This window comes from Anguilla anguilla, chromosome 2 (genome assembly GCF_013347855.1).
Source record: "Anguilla anguilla isolate fAngAng1 chromosome 2, fAngAng1.pri, whole genome shotgun sequence".
NCBI classification, from domain to species: Eukaryota; Metazoa; Chordata; class Actinopteri; order Anguilliformes; family Anguillidae; genus Anguilla; species Anguilla anguilla.
In genome coordinates this window covers 45,856,410-45,877,775 of record NC_049202.1, presented here as the reverse complement: position 1 = coordinate 45,877,775, position 21,366 = coordinate 45,856,410, and the positions used below count along the sequence as shown (strand labels likewise).

Here is a 21,366-nt window from a genome sequence, read left to right as displayed (position 1 = left end):
ATGATACACTACATCAAAAGTTCAAAATATCCAGACTACAGCAATTCAAGGAATTAATTTGATATGCAGATTTTAGTATAGAGTTCAGGATGGTGTTCTGAGGGTGCTAAACTTATGTTTAGCTATCACTAAAAGGAAGAAAAAAATCATGCTGTACATCAGATAGTCTCTTATACTTTTACAACAAGCCTATACTGTAATAGAATTAAAATATTATTACTGTCTTCTTTAAATGGTGCTACGGAGTAAAAATGTCATGCTGCAGACGGACTCATGATAAAATTGATTTATTGAAAAGTACAAAAACAGGCACAGCAGACATAGTAATAAATTAGGTCCTTATTCTTAGTCAGAGCATGGAAAACAGAAGATGATTTTGTACATGTACATGAGGGTACAGTCACTAATGAACCATAATGAATGTAAATACGTACAATCCAATAATTTATATATAATTAAAATAAACAAAATAAATACCGGAGTACAAATACATATGAACAGAGTAATGAAGTAACAGGTTAAGAGCTTGACCGTTTGTCTACTTCATTAATAGTTTGTCTTGTTACTGTAGTTAGTCACCATTGACCAAACTGCTATAATGAGGAGCACTAGTTTCTACACTTCAAATAACTACTCAGATAGACAATCTAGATTTTTCACATGTATGGACAATTTTATTTTCCAAATGAACACACTGTTCAGCTGTTTGGAAGTCTGTTTGTGGGATTCTTTACCCAAAACCATTCACTTTCATCTTGTAGACATATGTGGATATCTGGTCATTTTTGCAGGCTTTCAGATGCATGTAAAAGTTTAGAGCAGCATACTTTTTAGAGGCAAGTAATTCGCCAAATTGAACAACTGGGTTCAAATTTGTATGTGCGTTCATGGCAAATAGCTTGAAGAAATATCAGAGCAAATATACAATGTATAATTTAAATATATAGATACATGTCAGATAATGAATAATTTAAGTTCTAACTCTAAAAGGCCACATACAGCACAGTATAAAAATGAAAAGGTACACAATGCAGATAGATGTAGGGTCATCCTTTCTCAATTGCTTTGTCCAATTACACGTTAAACATACAATTACAGAGGGAACACAACACAAAGATACAGTACATATACTTATAAACCAGGGCGTTTCATCTCCACCCTGTCCAGCATCATCATTCTGGTTTCCAGTTCCTGTACTCCTCTGCACTAAACAATGTGAACTTAAGTTAAAGCAACACCACCTCTCAGGTACTTCCCATGTGAACAGTTACCCTACAGTTTTCAGTCTTTACATCTGGGGGCCTGAAGATGAGCACACAGCAGCATGAAAATTATTCAGTTGGACGGGTCTTCACTTTGTAGTACTTTCTCTAGTCCTAAACCATTGCCTATGATTGGCTGGTTTTGAACTATTGACATTCTGGCATTTTAATAGAACCAATGCAGTGTGCACAGTGGGACGAGTGCCCTCACGCAGATTTCCTCACAGCTGTTTTACCTCAGGCATACCACTGGGTGGCAGCATAGAGCAGGGAAGATGATACACTTTGTCATTCTTTTATTTTATGGTTGTGATAAATGGGCCCTCTCTTTCTTCCCGCTGCTGCTAAGAGGAGCAAAATCCACACTGCACACAGGGTGAGTGTGCTGCAGAGAATTCTAAGCTGTGAATCACTGCTACCGACATAAAAAAGTCTTACAAATGTGACAGGTTCACAAGGGCTGTGGCAATATGCTCTACTGATATAAGGGCTTCCACTCTGAAAAAAAAAAAAACAGGATTTGCTGTTCAAACAGGACATATTCCATCCCTCAGAAGGATAATGAAAAAGTGAAAAGAAAAACCAATGCTTAATCTCGGATGAAGGGTCAGGTTCTTTCTGCAACAGTCTAGAGACGACTGAGCTTTTATGTCTGTGCCAGATTTGCTTTCCTGCTCTGAAAAGGAAGCAAGAAACCCGAGATGCCAACAACAGCCTTAAACAGCCATGGGAAGAAAAGAAGAGGCCTTGTAGTTGTTGGCTCTGTTACAGACGCTCCCAAAAAGACTGTCAGTCACTTGCTTTGCTTGTGTTGCCCTGAGCTGGCTGGGTGTCTGATCACGGATGTAAGAAAGGGCCACAGCTGCCATCAGTCCATAACACGGTGATACGTCACCCTTTACGGACAGCGTCCAAATGAAGATAACCTTTCTCCTAATCTAGCCATGTGATCATAATTGGCCTCCTTTTTGTAAAAAAAAAAAAAAAAAAAAAAGAATAAATAAAAAACTGAAAACTGAGTGAACTGAGCAAAATGGTTCATATTTATTTATCTTTAGCCATTAAGTCATTTCCAATGGTTTCCATTAACTGTAAATGCTCATTTTTAGCAGGATAGGTGGATTTATTAGCTGTATTTGCAAGGCTTCAATGGGCTACAATGAACTTATACCCTCAGCACAATGGAGGAAGTAAACACACTGGTGATATACATACGAAAGACACTACTGCTAAAAGGACTCTGTGACATAGTGACATTTCTGCTAATGTACTTAGTAGGGGAGGTGATAACAGGATTATACCCCTCCATTTCACACCCTGAAAATATAGAGCACAATATATACTGAAATAATAATGCATAGGACATGTATATGAAAACACAAAACGACAATGATAAAAGAGCACAGCAATGGCCTTGCTTAGTAACGCAGAGGGCCAAACAGCAGCAAAGTCTTCACCCCCCACAAGCCCATACTCTACAGCAGGGTTTAGCAGTTGGGGAGGGGGGGGAGGGGGTTAGAGTCGTGTCCACCAGGTAAGAAAGAACCCCAACACAAGATAACTTCCACTTCTCTGGACTGATGTCACAGCACATCAGTAAATCATGTGACACATGCAGTTCAACACCTGGGTTTAAGGTGTGTGCCAAGTCTGGTGAGCAGTCTGAGCTCACTACCTTCAGAATGCAGCATACCTGTTGGATTTGTGGCTTTCTGAAGTTTGTGCTTTATTAACAATATTCCTAATGCCAATGGTGTGTTCCATAATGAAATAATCTCTGAAAAACAGCATCAGGATTAAAATCTTGAGTATTCAATTTATTAGTTGTGTGCAACAACTAAATACCATGCTATCTTTCCATTTTATGTTCTGGGGAAGTTAACGTGCGGAGGTTCTTTTTACCCTAATGTTCGTGTCAAAGTATTATATTATGACCATACAACATGCTGTATGAACTTAACCAACACCGGCAGTGGCACTTCCTGGTGACCGAGCACTGGGAATGGTTTCCTGAGGACGGAATTTTCCACAAAATGGGCTAAAAGCTGCAGTTATGAACTTGTTCCAATCTTCTTTTATGTTAAAACAAAACAAAGTCATTTAAATCTGTAATATACAGGAAACAGTCAGACTGCATGTAATTGTTGATGGTTCCCATTATCTCTATATCCAATATGGATTACCTTCCACAAAGAACGGCGTTGGTAGTGCGAGTTCAGAATGGAAAACATCTATAAAGACCATATAAAAGCTAGTTCCCCTCACATTATTGTAAACCGCATCAAAAATTTAAACCATGTTATGTTATAAAAATAAACCACATTGAATGCTATTAGCTTCATACAGGACAGATAGCTCTAAAATCTCACCAAGGTGCCTAAGGCAGCCTATAGTTTCACAATTTCATACTTAAAAAAAAAACAAAAAAAAAACAAGTGCTCTTGTATACTGTGATTGACAGTAATCCGTTAAGTGCCATTCATGATTAGCATTTATTATTGTTAATTAGCCAGAGAGCTGGCTTGTTTTCCTGTACATTTACTTCTATTCTAATGAGCGCTATAGACATCAGCATACCACATCCCTCACAATGACAGCCCTGCGGTGCCCGTTGGTTCTTCTCAGCTTAGATTGCCATCTCTGAAAGTACGCTTTTCTGTGTGTAGCACATAGCCATGTCAGCATGGGGTGCTGCATTTAACAAAAAAGCAACTTAACTGCAGATTTTCACAATAGCATTGTGCTGATTATCGTCAAAAGCATTATTGTCTCTAGTTTTCTTATAATAACTATTGTTTTGCCATTATCATAACTATAGCATACGTTTTCATATCTGACATAAAGTTTAGATACTACAAGCATCAGACCTGTCTCAGACTAGTGCTGTTGCCTCAGATCGTATGAAGTACTCGTTCACACTTCAGTAAGTGCTTTACTCTGTAAAAGTCCCTTTATATGGGAACAGCCTGCCCTGCCGGTGCTGGGTTTTTTTTTTCTTTTTCTTTTTGCACAGTACACAGACAGTGTAAAGTAGAGAGGTGACAGTGAGCTTAGGTCATGGCAGAATCAGCCTCGGCGTGGAACTGTAGGATAGGGGTGCCCCCCCAGCGCAACTCCCATCAGCTGAGCTCCTTCTCAGCGCGGGGCGGGTCTGGCCAGGGGGCGACCCTGCCTTGCTTGCGGCGAGTCCTGCCCCGTGAGCATTAGGAGGGGGTGGCGGAGAAAGGGGCGGGGCCCGCGTTGTGATTGGTCGACTTGACGATGGTGATGACGCTGGTGGTGGCCACCTTCCCGGAGGCGAGCGGGCCGCGGGCGACGGTCCGGGCGAAGCACTGCAGGGCCTCGTACTTGGCCCTCAGGGCGTCCAGCTCCAGCCGCATGCTGGCGTTCTCCCGGGCCAGCTTGTCCACCTCCCTCTGGAGCTCCGTCTTCTGGCGCTCCAGCTCCTCCTTCTGGGTCACGCGCTTGATGCGGCAGCTGGCCGCGTAGCCGCGGTTCTTCAGGGTCCGCCGCCGCTGCTTCAGCCGCACCACGTCCTCCTTGGTCAGCCCCCGGAGGTGCTGGTTGAGCTCGCGCACCGACATGGCCACCAGCTCGTCGTCGCTGAGGGCCGGGGCATTCTCCCCCACCTCCTTCTTTACCTGCGAGCCAGAGAACAAAAACAGCGCGTCAGGATTACATTCAGACCAGCCTTCCCTCAAGTGCAGAGAAACTTCCCACAAAGCCACGCTTGTCAAAATGAATGTTTTTTTATGCCGAATGGGGATGCTCTGATCATAGGAAAAATAATACAGTTAATTTTCACCTGATTAGTATACGGCTATGTGCCATTGATCTGCAGTGCACTTACCTTTAAAGCTTTGCTTGCTTTAAAATTAGTCGTCATACCCTGCATGCATTCAGCTGGATCCCTCAGAAAGGTTACTGGAAAAGAAAATAAGAGAAATGATGTTATGAAATTTGCGCGCACTTAATAAACCAACAAGCGTCCTGTGCCAATCAGATTCAGAGGGATTCATTGAGATACGGGTGGAATAACAGGTAGCTGCCAGCAGAGGTCAGCAGTCACACACCATGTGAATACACCACGCAGCCACCGCCTGTTGTGTTTACCACTGCCTGCTCTCAAAGTGTAGTTCATTGGAGTGTGGCTGTGTGAAAGCAGGTCGTCTCGACGCTACCTAGACTGACGCACCGTCTGGTCTCTCGAGGGATCATCCCTGCTCTATTTTTACAAATTCAGCTTCCTAGAAATTCCCCTGCACGGGCAAGCTTACGCTTTCTAGACTGGCCGGTGTCAACACCGTCTGCGCTGACTTTGAACTGCCAAGCCATCCTCCAGGCCCCATTTCAAACCCACTCCCCCGCTGTCAGTCTGAGAATTCCACCCGAGCTTCGTCTAAGGCCACTGCCATAGAAACGCCAGGCGGCAGACCCTAGGCCACCGGGCGAGGGTGAGTAGGAGAGCACGTCACATGAACAGCCAATCAGTAAACAAGCATTCATAACATGGCCACACACATGGTACACATTACCAGCCTTTGGCCGTTCTGACTATCACGTAGTTATCCAGCAGGGCATAAGTACCAGCAGGAGGTCTGCTCTGAAGAGATCTGCAACAGACCACACTACAAGCAAACGTGCCAAATCTTTGCTTGGCGCTGTTGACAAACCCAAAAAAAAGCCTTCGATAACATGACCTAGATGTGTAAAGATGTCTGTCGATAGCTTGTAGTAAAATGAGGTATCGATTTATCTAATCTGTTTGTCAGACCTGATCCATATTCACTTTTAACACGTGTGTAAATGGTTCAGATCAATCATCCATTTCCCCACTGAAACAGTAAGTATGACTGGGGTTATACAGGGAGTCATCGGCATCAAGCAGCCAAGGTACACTGTACAAGTCGTGGGCTTGGTGACAAAATATTCAGGACAAAATTATTGCATTAGAAACATTTTAAAAGTTTAAACAACAAAAAAAAACAATTTGAATTAATTAAAATGTACCGTTTTTAAAGTTAAAGGTAAAAACTGGATAAAATTGGAGGGTGACACTGCACTTGCAAGCAACGTGGAACACTCGAGGAGAGAGAGAGTCAGAGTGGAATAGTTTCCCCTACACAGTCACTGTTGTATTTTTGCCTTCAGACAATGCTCTTTATCAGGTTTAAAACTGGGCCCTGTAAGCCAGATCCTCTTACACAGGGCTTTCCTGCACTGTTTTCCATTTCCTTATTTAACTCTGCCGGTTATATTTAGCCCTGCGCTCTGACAGGCAGTTCCGCCAGCTAAACACTTTGCGTAGAAGTGCAAAGTGGGTCGACATCGGGTTCTGCATTTCTCCTTATGTAGTCTTTTAAGCCCAGCTTTAAAACATTTTTTTTAAAAAGCAGAAAGCAAAAAAAGGGAAGTTGCCAACATGTGGGTGGGTTCAGTGTCGTTCTTTTGGGAATTCCAGTATTGCCAGTACATTTCCTGACATTCCCAATATAGGTGCAATCTCAAATGAACCATTTGATCTTTGCTGCTGGTTAACCATTCTGGTTGGATTTCTCATATATTGGGATTCCACTGTAACCTAGTCACACGAGGGAGGAAGAGTGGTGTGTTTACACATCGCTGCGTAACTGACTTTCTCTCAGGTTTCAAGCCATCCATCTGGTTTGCGTTTGTTAGCCCTAACCAGAGGCTGCCGTACAGCAGCTTATTCATGCCCTATTGTCTGTCTCAAGACAGGATAATTGATGCTGATTGGGCCTCAAACACGCACGGACTGTGATTGTAAGCAGCAGTGCTACATGTAGCCACTCCCCCCCCCCCCCCCCCCTCCCCCCACAAACCCCCAGGAGACTGCCCCGTTCAGAGGTTCTGGTCCACTGGAAACAGTCTGGACTGCTTTGGGAGCCCAGTTGCGAGCGCTCTGGGGACTTTCGAGGCGAGGGGGGAATTTCTCTTTCTGGGAAAAAAGGAAAGGCCTGGGATAGCTACGTCAAGCCTCGCGTGGTCGGCCCATTAAGTCACTGCTGTAACTGAGGCAGATGAGGATAAATGCCCTGACAGCAGCTTGGCCTGGCGCTGTGAGTGTTGCGTCACGGCAGGACCCTCCGTCTCTTTCCAGGCAATGCAGCGGCGTCCGTGAGAGAAAGGGCCTCCGCTGTAAATGCAATGGGGGAGTTTTCCTTTCCGCGAAAAAAGGAAAGGCCTGGAATAATGCTTTGTCCCCCACCCCCACCCCCCCCAGCCCTACTGAAAATGAATAAAAATAAACACAGAAAACGCTGGTTTCCCAATTTTTGCTGTCATACGTTTTGAGGTGCGAGGGGACAAAACGTCAAGAGAGCAGAGCAACGAGAAAAGCCACAAAGGGGGGCGGTGCACAGACGAGAACCACAAAGCCACATTAATCACTGTACACAAAATAGACAGCCGTACTTTTCCATGGGTTGAGGGGTGACAGCTCACACTTAACACACACTAATGGGAGGAGGACATTTTTCACTGTAAAAACGTACTCCTGCCAATGGTTTCCAGGAAAGGTATGGAATTAGGATCTGTGCACAACATAGAATCTGCCACAAAACCATAAAAAATTGACCATCAAATCTGCCTCAAAACCATAAACATAAGGAAGCTGCCTTGCTCACGTAAAACAATACAGTGTTTTGAGTCCTGATCACTGAACAGCACTGCTGAGAAGCAAGAATGGGGTTAAGACCAGTATCCCAGGGGGTACTGCTAGACACCTGACTGTAGCCTTCAGTTTAGCTGACTGTATGATTCTGATTATAGACCATCAACATTCTACAGCCATAGCCAAGTTGTACATGGAGAGCAGTATCTACAGAAAGACATTCTGATGAGAATAAAAGCAGTTTACCAGTCATGGGAGAGGCGCTGACTGTGTCACAATCGTATCAGGTCGTGTACATCTTGAGGGAATTAGTCGTGCAGGAACCCACTGGTCTTGCACAGGGAAGCTATGACAAAATGCAGCAGGCTTCGGGGCTTGCTGCAATGTGATAAGAGCCTTACTCTTATTTTCCATGTCCCTGCACTGTTCTCCTGACGTGCTGAAGTCACTGTACACTGTGCCTGCCATATCACACTGCACAGGAATTCATAAAATGTCTGAACCTCTGTACCTGCCAACTCAGGCTGAGTTTGAGTTACAGCCATTTTAAATGGGACCGAGAATAATGGTGCTGTCACCAACTGACAGCACAACACTGCTGAGAACTTACTCCACAGATTTAACAATGTATGCCAGCAATTAATGTTGCTTATAACGTGCTCCCGAAAGCACAATCCATCAGGCTCTTGACAACGTTTTACTGCCTAGTTTCTCCGAACGGGACAAATATAAGAATCACAAGAACGAAAGATTGGTGGGACGGCAAGAAAACGCACACCCATGCCGCTGCCATTTTGCCGCACAATATTTACTCAAGCATGAAACCCTGGCTTGAGAAACTTTCTTTGCAGAGGAGCAGATTTGCTTCAAACAGTGCCGCTTACGCCGAAAAACATGTGTAAGCAGGTCTGAGAATGGCCAGTGGTGCTCCGCCCACACTCAGACCGCATAGCTGCGAACTCAAACAATGTGACATAGCATTCCAGTGAGTCAGACCCTGCTAACCTCCGCAAGGAAACTCCAGAGAGAAACATTCTTTGATCAAAGAGCGCTTTCACTTAAACTGCCTTTTTTTTAAATAGACCGCAGTGCTTTGCTGTTACTTATAAATGCCAATATATTGATCGCAATCCTGCTCTACTCATTTAAACATTTGTTGATTGTTTTTACTTGTTTGTTTTTGATCTTCAAATATGAGGGAAAAAGCAACTTAAACGGCTTGAGAACATCCGATTGGACAAAGAAGCGCATTTACGAGATTAGTGTTTGGAACTTGGATCCCATAATCACAGATTTCTCTGTGCGCTGACGTACTTTAAAAAGCCAATCCCAGCATTACTTTCCATTGCTTAACTCATTGCACATCCTTATCAGCATTTTTCTCAAGAATTCCCCGTTCTGTTACATCCTTATACAAACTCCAGGACCTAGGTCAGAACTGGGAAGGAAACTAGAACACACTTAAACTCCTGATTATTCATTTTTACTTCCAGATTTTATTAATCAAATTAAACAGGAAAGAATAAGTAAACTCCTTTTAAATCCCTACTTTATTTCATGTACAAATAGTAGCTTGATGTGAATGCCTAATTTCCTTAATTTCACTAATCAGCTTAATATTCACAGAAGCAGGAACATCGTTATCAACTATGCAAAAATATGAATCTCTCTGGAGTATTCACAAGGTATTCTTTGAGGAGCGTATCTAATGAACGGGAAAAAATAATTAAAACTGAATGAAAACTATGCTAACTATTCATATTCATAACTATTCATTATGTTTTCAATGTAAGCATGACTTTAAAAATCAAGAAACTTTGACTCTCCATGTCCTTAAAGAAAAATACAGTAGCCAAATGCAGCTCAAGACTTGCTAAGGTATCGTTTTCATCACCTTATTGAAGTTAACTGCCATGAGGTGCTTTGCGGTCATTAGCAGAGTGAAACTGATATGACTGGATTGGTCCAACATTCTTCAGCCAAAGGATGGCACCAAAAACAGGCTTTCATCATCCAGTGGTATTGGTGAACAACAGGACCTTGTGAAATGTGATCCTGACTTGTTTTTGTAAGTCAGTGACAGGCTTGAATTCAAAACTCGCCTATAGGCTCAGTCAAGACAGGTGTGAATACAAACAGCTTACACAGGGAAATTAAATTGCAGCCTCTGCATCTGGAGTGTGTAAGTAAGCATACCTCACCGTTAAGAAGGGACTTGTTTGGCAACCTTGGCTGATGGTTAAATGATCTAATTTGAGGAACTGAACCGTGGTGTTGATGCAACAGCTAGGTCCCCCCATAAGCAAATGCCTTAAATACACCAAGCACTTTGTGTGGCTCACCCAGCCTTACGGGGAGGCACACAGGCCCTTTCCATGGTTTGCAGCTCTCCACACTGTGCAAATGTTGAAATATTACACAAGGTAGGGGGAGGGGGCGGTGGGTGGGCATTGCTGAGCTATGAGTCACACCAGCTAATGGTAGGAGTAAGTTCCAGAGGCAAGAGAGCACACCCTTTCAGTTGACGTTTCCTGGACAATCCTGTTGCTTAAGCGGACAGAAGGAAAGGTCCAGCTATATGTGAGAATGGTTGGCATTGCCACCCAAACTTAGTGGCTGGCAAGAGGAGTGAAAAACCTATGCTTGGATTAATTTTCCAACCATGGAATGCTGGCATAGTAAAGAATCTCAGGCATCTGCAGATCGGGGACAAATATTCCCAGTTTTTACATTAGACCCAAAAATTCCACTCCGGTGCAGAGCAGGTATGGAAAACACATCAGCGGTCAGCTAGGCCCCAATGAAAATTCTGGAGAATCCTTCATAACCACAGATTGCTAAACGTCAGTGACAAATCATTTATTTACTCCAAACTGTTCTGACCACAAAGTGGTGAAGCTGTTACGCTCAACTCCAGGAAGTCCCTTGGTGAAGTGGGAAAGCCCAAGATGCAAATTGACTGCAGTAGCTCACAGCACTACACAAGCTTACTTAGAGAAAATGGAAAGGTGCAAACAGTATAATCCCACATTCTAGGACATGCTTCTGTCAGCCACAGGGTTACAAATATGCAAATATTTTGACAACTATTCACCCAGAAACTGGTTAGAAAAACCACTCCAGTTCATTTTCAATCATTTGTTGGACTACCTAGGTAATGCTTAAACTTAAATTAAACATTTCAGGCTTTGCTCAGGAATTTTCCAGATATGAATAAAACCTAATATTCATAATTGTGGTGTCCAAATTGGTTGTTTCAAAGCTGATTTGAAAATATTTATTCATCTCTGTAAAACCACAATAGTTATGATGACTTCCTGACAATATGGACACACAAACCAATACTACTGACCATTGTGAATTTAGAGAAGAGGTAGGAAACCAGTACTGTCATCTGAATACTAGTATCATACTTCTCATACATCATTTTTCAACATGCGCATATTCAGACCATTAAAAATGTGGTATACTGTACTTGAAGGAAAGATTCTCTTCCTTTTTTGACAGCTCGAGGAAGAGAGTCGTACTTATTTTTGAGAAAAACCCTGAAAGAACAATGACTCAAGCGCATAGACAAATGAAAGACTCTGACGTTTGTGGCCCTCCTACACAGTACTTTGGTTACTGAACCAGTGCAGAATATGATAAGGCACTGAACAAATTCCTCTCTGTTTATGACAGAGCACACACAAACGGGGGCAACACCACCACCCAAAGAGGGAAGTCATCTCACACCAAGTGACTCAGGGTCTTTTTGCTGTGGCCACATGATGCTCACACAACGTGTGGAAAAAAGACAACTCTTCACCAACCTAACCCAGTCCATAGCTTTTCAATGACAGCGACCTGTTTCTGTGTTTTCCCCAGAATTTTCCATGACAGCAAAGGTCAAGAAGGACCATCTAAGGACTTGATCTTCAGCCAAAGACAGTAGTCAGTACCAAAACAGGAAATTACTTTCTCTCGCCCAAAATCACCAACAGTGGAATCCAAACTCTGTCCACTTACAGAATATTAAAATATTTGGTTTCTGGTGCAGTTTAACTTTTTTTAAAGTAATATAGTGGGTATGCCATTGACCTCAGGTTTAATTAGTTTCCCCACATGTGAATTAAAGTTGTTGTTACTCCATATTACAAACGGTTACTGAGTAGAAGATTTGTCTGATACACAGCCAACAAACATTTTTTGAGTTCCTTCTCACACTTGCAGTAGTGATGATGAATGTCTACGCGTTTATGAGCAGACTAAGTTCCACCCGTACTCTGCCAAAAATGTCTTGCACTTTTCACAGTGGAAAAGCTTCTGGGGAGGATCAGCACTGAGACTTCAGTCCGTCTGTATTTATGCAATAAACTAAAAAATGTCACAGACAGTTTAACGGACAGACTGAATAGCCTACATGACATGACAACAGCTTGCACACCATCCCTATGCACTTTCACATTTTATCCGACTAGCAAGGGAAAGCTCTATCTATAGACTCCACCCAGTGTAGGGTTCCAAACCATACAGGTCTCTAAATTGCCGTCAGGATGCACATTTTCATTCATTTTTGGCTATTTAAGATGGCACCTCTACTTGCTCATTTGTGCCTTTATCCTTTTAAATTGAATAACTAATGATAGTTCTGTTATCTGCCAGAGGGGAAATGAATCATAATATCCAGTAATGACTCACCTTTCCTAAATAACAGGGTGTAGTTCCTTGCTTAAAGCCGAATAAAATTCCAGCCAGAATCAACTATTTTCTGCTAAATGGAGTGATTCCCTTAAATGCACGCCAGTAACAAGTGGGATTTAACATAGTGCCTAATATACCATTTTACATAATAATAATAATAATAATAATAATAATATAATAATAATAATAAAACAGGTTCCCTACAATCCAGCCCACAACCAAGTGTTTAATTATAACAATCTCTTAAATCATTTGTAATTCACTGACTAGCCATCGCTCTGGTTTATTGCTGATCAGGCAGTGAGAGGTTAGTCTATATCATAAGCATTTTGCCTATTCTGCAGTTTGGAAACAGTAGTACAGCTACGGCTAATTTAAAAGGCCTAACATAAAGCATTCCCTCAATCAGAAGACAGACATCTAGACAGACACAGGACTATGTGCGGCGACTCTTGAGTATTATCATTTCGCATGATTAACGAAATACCGTTTTTGTTTTGAAAATGGAAATGTTTTCCATTGCCCTAAATTCAACCACAGCAGTAACCTGTCAATTTCAAGAGAAATAGCAATAGGCGTCTGACAATTTGTCTAGTTCATCATTATTTACATACAAGATAGGAAAGAACGCATTCCAGATTATTCACTGAATGTTTTTGTATGTATGAATGTCCGTATGCCCATGACAATATTCCATGCCTAGTCGTCTGTCAAAAAGGTACTTCGCAAGATAATCATTCATGCGAAATCGTGTGACAGGCTACATGTGTACGGATGATATGAAAACGTGAATTGCACAAGCACAACACGACATAGCGAACACAATAAATGGACAATTTTGTTAATCACCAGTATTTTTACAGCTTTATAACAGTTATTTCATGCACGTCAGAAAGCTACTGTGTTCGTCATCTTTCCTCCGTTCCAGGCGTGTTTTCGCCCAGTTGCTTCTTCGATGCGATCATTCTTCTCTATGAAGTAGGCTACGGATACCACGCCTCCTTGCTCCGAGATCGCTCTAAAATGCAAAACAAACGAGGGCTTTTTGATCTGAGAAAGTGTACTACACTAGGGGTTTCGCCATGGGATCTGTACAGAATGCGTCATGTTTCATTCTCCTACAGCCGACTCCTTCCAGCCTTCGTTTGGGTGGTCTACTCGCATACATTACCATAACCATTGTACTAAAATTACAAAAAGCAGGGCACGTATTGTTTTCTAACAGAAAAAAAAAAATCAGAAACTTACCGCAAATAGGCCTACGGTATGTTACTTAAAAGTTGTAAATATTCAAAAAAATTCACCAAGTATTTACGCCAATCACTGGAAAGTAACTATCATCCATCCAATCTGAAAAATACTTGACGAACTACCCCGAATTAGCCTGCACTCACGTAAACAAAAATAATGAGGAAGAATTGGAATAAACGTGTCAATTTGAACATCATGTCACAATAATTTTGCCTTTTCAACAACTAAAAGCTAAGAAAAAACGGTTATCATCATATCTCGCCTTATTGCGAACACGTGTTCATGAGTATTGAGTAATGTCGCAATGAAATGTTTACAACACGAAATAACTTTTTACGCGATCATATCATTTCAGACTAGTGGATGTGTAACTGTTTTTGATTCAGTTAAAATTTTAAATTCCATAATTCCATGCGCTACGCAGGTTGGCGACTTTTTGTAGATAGCCTACTTCTGCTCAACACCCTAACACCAGAAATTTAAGGAGGAATTTAAAAACTGTTTCTTTTTTTAAATTAATTGAAATCTTACCTTGGGACGTGGTTGTTTAATTAGAGACTTCAAAAATCTCTTGTTGTTGTCGACTACGGCGTGATGTAGTTTATATCAACCAGAGGAAAGCTCCCAGCAGTCGAACCGACATGTATCCCAATTCCAAACTACAAAACAACAACAATGTATCAACATTCCACTCTATGTTTCCGCAAGCACTTACGTCACCAATTCTGGCGACCGCCCCTTCCATTCATGAAAATAACTTTGTACTGACGTCATCCAGGCGGGAAACTAGAGGAAGCCAGAAATAGAATGGGGTAATAAAGGAGCAGCTGCTTAATGCTTTCTGAGAGTTAAAACGATCCATGTTTGTTCATGAATACAAGCTTTTAAATATAATAATATTGTATGTTTATTATCAGCTAAGATAAGCATATTTCAAATTTAGCCTATGTCAACGAAGTTATTGTAATCCAGTGTTTATATGAACTCTGGATCCATACGAATCACAGTTTAAAGATGATACAGCAGGTTTGGGGGTGCCAGTATTCCTAATCCGTTAAAATACAATGCGTTGTTTCATGTCTCAACGCCATCCTCGTATGCCAAATCAAACCAAAGGAGATCGAACTGACGCTCAGCTTCTTCCAGTGATTTGATTCTTAAATGCCAAGTTATTGAAAGATTACCGAGCTCTTATGCCTGTACAAATACTCTTTCCTATATGAGGACTTGAATCCATGTATGAAGTTTGCGCATGAAGACATTTTCTTATTTATTTCAGTGTTTCTGCAAACTACAGTACGTTTGACTGCAATTGCTTCAATTGATATAAATGGTGTCAGCTGAGCTCCGTAGATAGAAAGTATTTGATTGACGTAAACAGGCTTCGGTTTAGTTCAGTCAGGAGATGGACCCAAGCCGTAATATATGCCGTAATATACAAATTCACAAATAGTGTGTATACAGGTTAAATTTTTTGTAGATAGGAATCATCCTGTTTGTATCTAATGACACAGAGGATCCTCTTTAATGGCTCTGGCTTTTCATCAGTACTTCAGCTGCATGTCTTCCATTGTACCACCAATGCACCACAAGGTAAGACCGGGTTATCACCGTAAGCTAGCTACCTGTTGCATCAGTGCTACATGCATCTGATATGAATGCATTTTATTCATATACTGTATATTTATGTCCATCCTTCTATCTAGTACCCAGAGGAAACCCACATGCTCACAGGGAGAAGGTGCAAACGCACACAAAGAACCTCAGTCAGGATTCAAACTTTCACTGTGCCACCATGCCACCTTGTAAATTCAAATGCATAATCATTAATAATTATGTAACAAATAATCAAGATAAACGACAGTCTAACATATTTAATGATTCCAGTTTATATCTTGTGGAAGGTATACAGTACAAGATATTTATGTGCAAACTCATGTGTGTGTTCCTCCTACCCTTTGCATACTTTACCATGAGGGTAATTGAATTTTATATGAATTATCTATCCCATGGGAACTCGCTCAGCCTGTGATACAACTGGGCTCAAAAAAGATACATTTATTGAATGCGTGAGTTCTCATTCTAGCAATATTATCAGTATCACACCATGGCAAAATGACAAAATTGGCGAACATCTTACAGGAATAACATTAATTCCATTGTGCAAAAGAATGAACAGAACAAAAAAGACTTAAATTAACATAAATATACAATAAGATGGTTATATAGCATAATCAACAGAAGAACAATAATAATTTAAGTAAACAGAAAGATTTGTAAAAGGACCAGAGGGAACGAATATTTTGAACAGCTTAATGCATTATGAAAATGTGATGACAATTTAACATTTTAAAGAGAATAATCAATTTGTGATCTATTTTTAAGGATAATCAAAATAAACTTCTTGTTCCAATATCAAAAGAGGACCTGAGAGATTTTATTATGAACTCATAAAGCAAAAAATTCAAATAGATAGTATTTTTTAGTTATTGAGTACATCTTGTACACATGAAAAAACCTGCTATATACTGTATGAAAACATTGTGCTGTGAAAAAGTGTTTCCCCCCTGAGTTAGGAGTCTGAAGTTATGGGTTGCATTTGGCCTCATTCTACAAAGGGTAGGGTGGGTTTTAGAGTTTTCAGTGTTTCCTTCAGGGACCAACAGGCTATACGTGAGAGACACCACTCTCTTTTGAATGATGCTTGCCCTCATGCAATACAGTGTGGTCAGTCATGCAGAAAATTCCCTGGCTGTGACAAAGCAGGCCACCACTTTGCCATATGGAATCATTTAAAACCATCTGAGTTATGGAATATTGCAAAAAGGCATTCCTTTAAATATACAAATGTTTTTTTTTCATAGAAGAAGAAACCTAACCCTATTTCTGACAAAATGGCCTCCTTCCTAGTCCTTACACACCGGCTTTAAAGAAATTAAAATCACCAGCAGGTGATTACTACCCTTAATCAGTCACAGATTTAGACCATCAGCTGTTTTAAGGTAGACTGAAGTACTGTGCTATACAAGATATCTTCTCATATCACATAAAAACATTTTATATACATTTATTGTGTAGAGGCCTTCATCTATGGTAATTCCAAGTTTATGAGGAAAAAAATTGGTTTGGGGGGGAGGGGTTAATAATATTTTTAAAAGAGCATCTTTTGCTGAAGATTGTTGTGAAAAAGCTGCAGAACAATAATGTTTTGTAACCACATTAGACATTTGCACAAGTAAAGTTCATGCTCAATGAATGTGCCTGAAGTGAATGAGTGAGTAGCATGAAAAGTTATTGACATGTGAAATATGTATTTGGTGGCCATCAGCCTAGGGCCTAGGGCGATGAAAATATTTTGCACACATCTATAGACCTTTACCAATGAAGTGAAAACATCTGAGCCCAAGCAGACAATGAGCCAGAACTAATGTACACTGTAATGTATGATTACATGAAGTGACAAAGAGCTGTGACTGTCATGGTTCTGTGTTTTCCCTCTGTCTTTCCTTGTTGGGCCACCAGATGGCAGCACTTCTGTTTTGTGTCCTGCTCCCCCTGTTTAATTGTATTATTGTTTTCAATTGTTCAATTATTGTTTTTTGGTTGTCTCGTTTTCCCTTCCCTCTCTGTGGCCTGATTGTTCACTGTGCCCTCCTGTGTCTCGTCAGTGTCGTGTCTATTTAAGTTCCCTTCTCCCTGACTCAGGTGCTGGATCCTTGTTGGTTGTTTGTTCCTTGTGTGCGTTTTGGATTGTGTTTCAGCTTGTGCTCGTTCTTGTTACTCAGTGTCTTTGCCGTGAGTGTTATCCTCCCTGCCCGTGTTCTGTTTTTGCTTTGTTTTTTGGAATTTCTGCTCTTCCTCTGTTTTCGCGCTTTAAGAACTTTGTCCTTTTTGACTTGGCCTGCGCGGCTTCGTTTTTGTTCCCTTGGTTTTTGTTCTGATTAAAAGCAACTCTTGGTTTAGCGTTTACTCTGTGGATTTAGTGTTTTTTTGACTCCGCGTTTGGGTCCTACCCCCCACTACCCTGACAGTGACAACCAGTGTGAGCAGATCTAGAACATCTAAATGATCTGTCACATGTGAGGTAAATTATTACAGTACATGCTGTCATGTTTGCATATTGACATAAGCTACAAACCTGCTAAAAGCAAAACCCAATTCCTCAGTGCCCTGTTCAGTTATGCATGCAATTATTTTGAGATTTGTTGATTTATTTTGTATTGCAATTAATATGTATACAAGTGAATTATTCATAATCAGTTTTAACTCTTACATATCTGGGAGTATACTATTGCAACCCCTGTGGATCTCTTGTGAATTTTAAGGTAGGAGAGATTTCAGTGGTTAAAAGTGTTTTGTTGATTCAATGAGTCCGTCATTTTTGTTTTCTCAGTAGCATTACTAATAAGTAGAATAACTAGACTAATATTTAGTGTCCTGGAGTTTACCTTGAATCATACTGAATAACATGCATGGCCACTGACTAAAAGGCATGAATCTGGAAGAATGTAGAGGTCAAATGGGAATAATACAGTTGACAGGTTTATCATTAAACTGTTTATGGGTGGCTTACTAGGGGGCCACTGATTTGCTCATCGTGTGAAGTCACTTTTCCATGTGTGGATGTGTCCCACAGTCTGGTATAAAAACATTACCTTGTCTCTACCTACTATTTGGAGTCAATCTGGTGTAGCTTTTGTCATGAATGGGGCGGGGGTTCATTCGGACGAGATCGGCCGTCATCATCGCTCACCAGCGACCTCCACTGGTTTGTCTCATCTGCGAAGCCTTCTCGCGAAATGTCAGAATGTGCTTCGGAGTAAAAGTTATTTCTAACTAAGCTGTGATTTGCTACGAGCAAACCCACCCCATTTAGCAACCTAGCTCAAATTGATGAGCTCAGTTTTGAGGTGGCCACGTTTGTAAAATGGCCAGTTATTCTGAATATCTTAACTGCGCGAAGTGATATAGTGGTCCTTGCTTTGGAGGTGGGGACATCACTATAAGACAACCTTTGTCCTTAAAATAGAATCTAAGCTCAAATGTATACACCTGTATAGACTCAAACTAAAATTACAAATTTAATTATTAGTGAGAAGCATCAAGGAAGTTCAGGATGTAAATGAAACGTTTTCTTTGTCGTTTTTGTGAGAGAATGTATGTGGAAATTGCGATAACTACAATGCGCTTTGTCGTAGTTTTTTAAAAATAATGTGACATAATCGTTTTAACTATTTTTAGTATCTTTAGCTTTTAGAGCTATAAATAATTTTAATGTTATATAAGAATATTATTTGAAACTCAGCTACCAAGTAGCCTATTCATGAGGAGATCATGTGGGAAAAATCACGTATTTAATGTTGTTGTCCTTGATGAATATACAGTATAGTTTGTAAAATGTCTTTACTTCCTCTTTTCCAAGATGTATGCTTAAAGAGGACATGAGACGCAGGCAATTTTGGGGATCTGAAACAAAGTGTGTATAGAGTGTACGCCTATTAGAACAGTCCGTCGAAAACAACATAGAGAGGGACATTATCGTAGAGCTGCAGTGCACAAACCCCTCATTACAAAGACAAATACACATTTGAGAGTTCAGTAGTGCAAAAAAAAAAAAAACCCATAGGCGTTAGTCTACAGAGATGTGGAAGAAAGTGATATGGTTAGATGAGTCATCCTTTACCATATTCTTGACAAGTGGGCAGGTACACCGAGAGAAGGTACAAGCCTGAATGCTTGACCCCTACAGTGAGGGGGTCTGGTGGCAGTGCTATGGTGTGAGGGGCATTTTCCTGACATGGTTTGGGTACACTTGTCCCCTTAGAGTTAAGGGTCACTGCAAATCAATGCAAAGTTATTCTGAATGATCACTTTTATCCAATGATGAAACTATCTTTTATATTTTGATTTCTATCCTGATGGGAGTGGTCTCTTCCAGGATGACAATGCAGATCCATAGGGCATGAGGGGTCACTGAATGGTTTGATGAGCATGAAAATGATATGAATCATACACTGCCTGGCCAAAAAAAAAAAAGTCGCCATTTTGATTTTTTTGGACAGTGCCCACTGTACAAGCCTCTGCAGGCAGTGTTATGATCTGGGGTTGCTTCAATTGGTCAGGTCTAGGCTCAGCAATGTTATGCGGCAATAAAATGAAGTCAGCCGAGTACCTGAATGTACTGAATGATCAGGTTATCCCATCAATGGAGTTTTTCTTCCCTGATGGCACGGGCATATTCCAGGACGACAATGCCAAGATTCATCGGGCTCAAATTGTGAAAGAGTGGTTCTGGGAACATGAGGAAACATTTTCACACATGAATTGGCCACCACAGAGTCCTGACCTTAACCCCATTGAAATTCTTTGGGATGTGCTGGAGAAGGCTTTACGGGGTGGTTCGACTCTCCCGTCATCAATACAAGATAATGCAATTCTGGACAGAAATAAATGTTGTGACGTTGCATACGGTTGTCAAAACAATGCCACGACGAATGCGCGCCGTAATCAAAGCTAAAGGTGGTCCAATGAAATATTAGAGTGTGCAACTTTTTGTTGGCCAGACAGTGTATGCTATGACCTTTGCAGTCACCAGATCACAACCCATTTGAACATCTATGGGCTGGCAGCTCGAGGCAGCCTGGCGGCTCGAGGTGGCCCAGCACCTTACTAAGAAACTTCTATCTTGGTTTTTCCTTTAATTTGTCACCCGTCTATAACCATAACTGTTAGGACAAAGAAAGTGTATCTGCACAAGCGCGAGAGAGGCAAGAAACCTACCCACATATCAAAAGCCTGCCTGGGAACAAAGGGTCACTGCCGTTGGTGGGCGACAGTAAGTAAAGTTTATCGCTCGACAATACCCTGTTCCTGTACTCTCAAGCCCTGTGTCTAAACTGGGGTTTTTAACCATGATCCTGGGGGGTTGCAGTGTCTATTGGTTTTCACTTAAAAGCAGCAACCTGTTCAATAGAAACCAATAGAGGTGAGTTCTGTAATTTTAAATTTAAATGTTGTATAACAAATAAAACGTGTTTTATTACCTTATTTTATTACTAGGGCACCAATTTAACAAATGAATGTACACAGTTTTTTTCAGTATTCAGGTTTAGGTGCAACATGTTCATATCATGTTCCGGGGATACTTTCCTTTAAGCAACATAAAAACTACATAAAATGTCAATGTTCGTTTTTAAGTAATTTGAAATCAAGTTGTTTCCTTGTAATTTATTGAAGCAGTGTTCGATGGCAATGATTTATACCAGTCCAGAACATCACGTTCTTAAAATCATCGAACAAGCTTTTATTTTGAAACCCAGTTAGGAAACTTGACCGGAAGTTGTCATTCTTGTTGGAGTTTATGGATAGCTTCCATATTCTCCATGCCATAGATTTTGGACAGAATACTCTATGCCTGCAGTCTATGCTCGCTAGCCTCACGTTTCTCACTACTCTTCGCACTACAGCAGCAAGCTGCAAACTATGACCCGGATAAACTAGTCTTCCTCTTCATATTTTTAGAGTACTCAGCGTATA

General features: G+C 41.0%; 1 protein-coding gene across 4 annotated transcripts; it reads right to left on the bottom strand.

Moving 5' to 3' along the window:
* Window positions 1–271: 271 nt before the first annotated feature.
* On the bottom strand, window positions 272–14,532 carry LOC118220675 (transcription factor MafK-like). Of its 4 annotated transcripts, XM_035404739.1 has the most exons (4): window positions 14,362–14,532; window positions 13,429–13,597; window positions 5,113–5,186; window positions 272–4,903 (listed from the first exon to the last, which is right to left on the bottom strand). In XM_035404739.1, the coding sequence occupies exons 3-4, from the start codon at window positions 5,155–5,157 to the stop codon at window positions 4,466–4,468; spliced, it is 483 nt and encodes a 160-aa protein (XP_035260630.1). In that variant the 5' UTR covers window positions 5,158–5,186; window positions 13,429–13,597; window positions 14,362–14,532; the 3' UTR covers window positions 272–4,465. The 4 variants fall into 4 exon arrangements, with proteins under 4 accessions (XP_035260630.1, XP_035260629.1, XP_035260628.1 ...); XM_035404738.1 differs by lacking the exon at window positions 13,429–13,597; XM_035404737.1 differs by lacking the exons at window positions 13,429–13,597; window positions 14,362–14,532 and adding an exon at window positions 8,143–10,240.
* Between the last annotated feature and the right edge of the window lie 6,834 nt (window positions 14,533–21,366).

Coding starts and splice junctions, on each gene's coding strand:
- LOC118220675 (XM_035404736.1), bottom strand. CDS start 5,597: ATGGCTTGGCAGTTCAAAGTCAGCGCAGACGGTGTTGACACCGGCCAG. Junction 5,187..5,539: donor CACCGGCCAGTCTAGAAAGC/GTAAGCTTGCCC, acceptor TTTCTTTTCCAG/TAACCTTTCTGAGGGATCCA. Junction 4,904..5,112: donor AAGCAAGCAAAGCTTTAAAG/GTAAGTGCACTG, acceptor TCTGGCTCGCAG/GTAAAGAAGGAGGTGGGGGA.